Consider the following 5,503-nt stretch of genomic DNA (forward strand, 5'->3'; position numbering starts at 1 on the left):
AAAAAGTTGAGGTCTCACTCTATCACCCAGACTCGGGTGCAGTGGCACGATCATGGCTCACTGCAGCCTTGAACTCTTGAGCTCAAGGGATCCTCCTGCCTCAGCCTCCCGACTAGCTGGGACTAGAGGGCATACTACCATGCCTGGCTAACTTATTTATTTATTTTTTTAAATTTCTTGCAGAGACGAGGTCTTGCTATGTTGCTCAGGCCGGTCTCGAACTCCTGGCCTCGAGCTATCCTCTTGCCTCGACCTCCCAAAGTGCTGGAATTTCGCGTGTGAGCCACCGCGCCTGGCCTGAATACACGATTATAAAGCAAACCCACAAAGAAGCAAACGTTTGTGAACCACGGACGCGCACGGAGCAGGCTCACCACCGAGGACACACGCCGCGCAGCACGCACCTGCATGTTCTCCCTCAGGTCTGTGGCGTCCCGGATCGGCGGCTGGGCGTTCTTGAACACCTCGTCCACGGTCTTAATCCACAGCGTCCTCAAAGACGCGTACTCCCGGGACCGCTTCCCCTTCCTCACGGAGAGGCCCCGCTTGTGGGGCTTCCCGCCACCCCTGCGGTTGGTGATGGCCACGTGCACGAACAGGGACGCGTGCGGCAGGACCTCCCCCGTCAGGGACTGCAGGGGCACGTGGCGGTAGCCGGTCTGCAGGCACTCGAAGGGGATGGTGTACTGCCCGATGAACTCGTCCCCGATGTAGTCGTCGTCCAGCACCACGAAGCGCACCATGGCCAGCTCGGGGAGGTTGATCTGGAACTCAAAGCTCTCGTCGAAGATGGGTGCTTCTCCGTTCTGGTGCACCGTCTTGGTCCGCTGCTCCGCGCAGTCGGCCGGGATCCCGTGGATCTCCACGTAGACGTAGGGGTCCACCACATCGCCCTTGGCCCCCGACCCCTTGGGCTTGGGGAAGTTCTGCCCGCTGATGATCTTGACGTGCAGCAGCTGCGGCGAGACCCCCGGGACGGAGTCTCTGGTGTTGGCGCTGAAGAAGGACACCTCCTCGCGCATGATGGCCGGCCGGAGCACGTAGCCGCAGTTGCCGTTCTGCCGGAACCAGCCGATGTTCAGGTCCATCATCAGGCCCGGCGTCTGGAAGTTCATGGCCACGATCTGGCAGCCGCACTTCCAGAAGTCCTGAGGGTTCATGTTGCTGGAGTCGATCCGCATGGGGCTGGGGAAGACCCTGGCCAGGAAACGCTTGTTGTAGTTCACGAAGTCCCCGGGGTTCTCGTTGGCGTACTTGCTGGCGAGCACTTCGTTGAAGGAGCAGACCTCCCAGTACTTCTGGGCCTGGAAGGACACCTGGAACTCCTTGAACTGGACGGACTTGCAGATGCTGACCAGCTCGGACAGCTCCTGGCACAGCTGGAAGCGCTTCACGGGCACGTGGTTGGGCAGCTCTGCGTTCTCTTTGCCCATCCTCTGTGACATCTCCGCGCCCTCGTCCTCGTCCGTGACGTCGCCCTCCACGCCGGAGCAATTCGAGGACAGCTTCTTGGCTTTGACCAGGATCCGCCCCTTCAGCACGTCTGGGGACGGCAGGTAAGACTCCTCCACGCTGGGGGACGTCGTGTAGAGCTTGTCTCCCAAGATCTTCCTCATGTGCTGCACCATCACCTTCTGCTGCTTGATGGAGCAGTGGTTTTCCAGGCACAAGATAAGCGGGTACTCGGACGCAAAGAAGGCGTACTTGTTAATGATGTCGATGACGCTGCGGAAGACGATCTGAGAGGTCAGGGTGTGGCCCGTGTAGATGACGGGCTCGTTGTCGGGCCCGTCCCACACGTCTAACTCCACGCTCCGGCAGCCCATCTTCAGGGCGCGGATGTAGCCCGTGATGTCGGAGGGGCCCCGGAACTGGTCCTCAGTCAGGTACGTGTTGTGCGAGGAGTTGATGAAGTAATGAGACAGAGGCTGCTTCATGTCCTGGCACACCTTCTTGTGCTCCGGGTCGAAGATGTAGCAGTCGGGGGACATAAGGTAGTTCGTGAACCCGTCGATGGAGAGCCAGCCCTTCCCCTGCCCCTCCGTGGACGGCTCGAACTTGTGGATGATCTCCAGGCTCACTTCCTCGTTGACGTGCGCCACGCCCTGCTCGGCCTCCAGGAACATCATAAGGTCCTTGGCGTCGAGGAATTCTTTATTGCTTGAAAACTGAACCAAAAGGAAATAAATCTCGGGTCTCGTACAAAGCTCGTGGAAAACCTCCATAAACTCTTCCTTGGTGACCTCCGTGCCAGCTTTGTCCTTGGACTTGTGCAACTCTTTGAACTTAAGCTCGATCTTGCTTGTTTTTAAGCCGGGGTTGAGGTTTCTGATACACTGCACGGCACTGCACAGGGTTATATGTCCGAGGCTATCTACATCAGTTTCACTAAACATTTGTGAAACCCAAGAAGTCCTCATGTTGTCCTGGCTACTTTCCAACATGTCAAGCGTATGCTTTCCGTAGGAAATTAAGTACCGCAGTCCCGTGACCCAGATGTTCGCCACATCTGCCGAGTTGGCCACCAAGTCCAGAGACTCATAGTTCTCTCCATAGATGACGGAGAACGCACAGTCCTCCGATATCTGGTCGGAAACGCCGTTGCTGCGGAATATGTCTGTGTTTTTTCCCGTCCTCACTTCCTTGATGGATTTGATGTCGATCTTGGCCTTCTCCGAATCCTTCTTCGAAGGCTCCCACCGCAGGCTCTGCATGTCGGCGTCCAGCAGGAAGTACCTGTGGTAGATTCTGGAGTTGGAGCGGACCTTCTTGAGCTCCGAGCCCTCGACCATGGCGTTGATGCAGTCGCTGGCGCCGCTGATCTTCTTTTCTGTCGGCATGCTGCTGAAAGACACCGTCTTCTTCCGCTCCCTCTTCTGCTTGGAGCCATCCTGTGGGAACAAAGGAGAGCGTGTGAGAAGAGCAGAAACACGGGTTTCCACGTGCGAGACAAGGAATACAAATTCGATTTCCTTGCAGAAAATCGCGCGGTGATGTGAGCAGTTCCCGTCCCGGGCCCCGTGACCAATGGAGCTCGTTGCGCACCAAAGCGCAGAGCTGACAGCTCAATGCCAACCGGCACGGCATCGTCACTGAGTAGTAATTGCCCTGCACGTTTGTCGAGAAACACAATTTCAGTCACGTACAATGCAACCTCGGATACAGAACTGGCTGCTTAATTTTCAGGGCCCAGGGAAAGGTAAAAACGAGGGCTCCTTCCTCCAAAACTATGGAGGATTTCAAGAGGGCGGCGGAAGAACATCGAGCCCAGCACAGGGCCCTTCCGCGCGAGCGCGAGGCCTGTGCAACCCAAGAAGTGGGTGCTACTTGGGGACACACCTCCTACACCAGCGCTTCTCAAAGGGTTGTCAGCCGCGTACTGTGGCTCACGCCTGTAAAACCAGTACTTTGGGAAGCTCAGGCGGGAGAATCGCTTGAGGCCAGGAGCTTGAGACCAGCCTGGGCAACATAGCAAGACACTGTCTCTAGAAAAATTTTTAAAAATTAGCCAGGTACAGTGGTACACACCTATAGTCCCAGCTATGCAGAAGACCAAGACAAGATCTCTTGAGTCCGGGAGCTAGAGGCTGCAGTGAGCTATGTCTGTGCCACGGCACTCCAGCCTGGGTGGCAGAGCAAAAGTCTCTAATGAAAAAAAAACGTCAGCTGGGTTACCTGGCCAAAGTGCAGATTCCTAGGCCGTGGACTCTCTGGGGCTGGTGCCCAGAAATGCACATTCTAGGCAGCACGCATTGACAGCCTGGACACTAAAGTCTGAAGACCATTTCCCGACCACGTGGGCTCACTGAGATGTCTGGGCGATGTCTGGAAACCACATGTGCCAAGTGCTGAGAAACACCAAGGTACGACCATTAAAGCATGTGGGACGCGGGTAGATACTGGAATTCCAGCAGGACTCCCTGGCTCTTCAGAGTCTCCTAGCAGATTATTCGAGGCCCCAAACACTTCGGGCAGATGTGGTTTTACGGCTGCAGTTGTGTCAAGGTGGAGGTGAAGGCCTAGATGACAGCTGAAAGTGCTGTTAAAGTTGTGGGACTGGGTTTATCAAAACCTACGACCGTGCGCCAGGCCAATTAGAGCAGGGTCGCCTCAGGTCTTCCATCTGATTGTTGATACGATCAAGGTCAAAGCGCCGGGCAGCACCATTCCTGCCGAGCTCTGCCCACCCTTAGCGCGCTCCTCCGTCTCCCTGTCTGTGCCGCATTCTCCCACCTGAAGGGGCTAGGACGTGCAGATACATGTGTTTTTAAGTCCTTCTCTGTACGGACACCCTTATTAGTTGGAAAAAAAGTGCTCAGATGACCTCAATTATGACCTGATAATTTTAATCTAAAACATGATATCGCCTTTCAAGAGGCGATATGAAATCTCGGACAGGTTTTCGTTATGTCGTTGTATTCATAAATAAGAAAGAGAGCTAGAGCCTGGGATTATCTAACTGTCATGATATAAAGCCAAAAGCATTGTAAAATATTGTACAAAGGCAATTCGAATGTTCCTCCTCTGGAGAGAATCTACTTTGAATAAAATCCTCTCTATATTGTAAAAGGCTATTATGCACTTCTCTTCATCTGAAATTTAAAACCACTTTTAGTTTTTGACTGCCTATACCTCCAAAAGCAATTTGCAGAAGGTAATTAAACTTTAAGTCATATGGGTCTCATTTCTCTCCAAGTTTCAAAATGAACCATAGATGTTTTTGCGATCTGAGTGCCAAGATAAAACATAAAAGCCACAAGGCAGAGTGCTTCTTCACAATTATATCGTCAGCACAATAAAGCGCAGAAGACATAAAAACTGCAGCAACTGTCTCTGAAACACTGTGTTATGGCCATTCCAACCCCTAACGCAGAGGCTGTAACTAACCATTCAAGAGAGACAGCATGAAGTTAAGTCTGTCCTCAGCCACTCATGAGGTCAGGACACAAATGTATACATTTCCTATTTTTCGGGACGAAGGCTGTCTTTAGTTTTAAAAAGACACATTCACTTTTAATAAGGATAACATACTCATGGAGTGAGGAAATTTTATAATCTTTATAAATTGTATCTCCAAGAGGTCAATCGTAAAAAAAAGTCACAAGAATAAATGGATCTCTTGCTCTTAAAAGATATATGGTAGTTTCTCAACACCATGACCAATATTATTCTGTCACTTGTACACAATGATTAATATTATTCACTCTTTCTAATGTGTTACAAATGATACATTTCAAATTCACAGGTTTTATGAAGCGGGAAAATACCCAACAGCAAAGTGATTAATCACACACACACACACACACACACACACACACACCCACCCCACATCTAGGGGACCAGCTACAGCTTCAACACCACACCGTGGCTTTTATTTTTTTGAGTTGGAGTCTCACTCTGTCGCCCAGACTGGAGTGCAGTGGCCGCTCCCAGCCACCGCAGCCTCGACCTGCTGGGCTCCGGCGATCCCTCCGCCTCAGCCTTCCGAGTAGCCAGAATTACA

General features: G+C 52.5%; 1 protein-coding gene across 1 annotated transcript in view; it reads right to left on the reverse strand.

The window, feature by feature from the left end:
* Positions 1-5,503, reverse strand: part of PLCL2 (phospholipase C like 2) — a 159,491-nt gene that overhangs the window by 67,249 nt on the left and 86,739 nt on the right. Inside the window, exon 2 of the mRNA XM_008049553.1 lies at positions 405-2,891. Coding sequence (XP_008047744.1) covers positions 405-2,840 — 2,436 coding nt within the window. The 5' untranslated portion in view covers positions 2,841-2,891. The remainder of the gene's footprint in view (positions 1-404; positions 2,892-5,503) is intronic.

The sequence above is a fragment of the Carlito syrichta genome, unplaced genomic scaffold (assembly GCF_000164805.1).
Source record: "Carlito syrichta isolate Samal-C Ts95f unplaced genomic scaffold, Tarsius_syrichta-2.0.1 Scaffold135739, whole genome shotgun sequence".
NCBI classification, from domain to species: domain Eukaryota; kingdom Metazoa; phylum Chordata; class Mammalia; order Primates; family Tarsiidae; genus Carlito; species Carlito syrichta.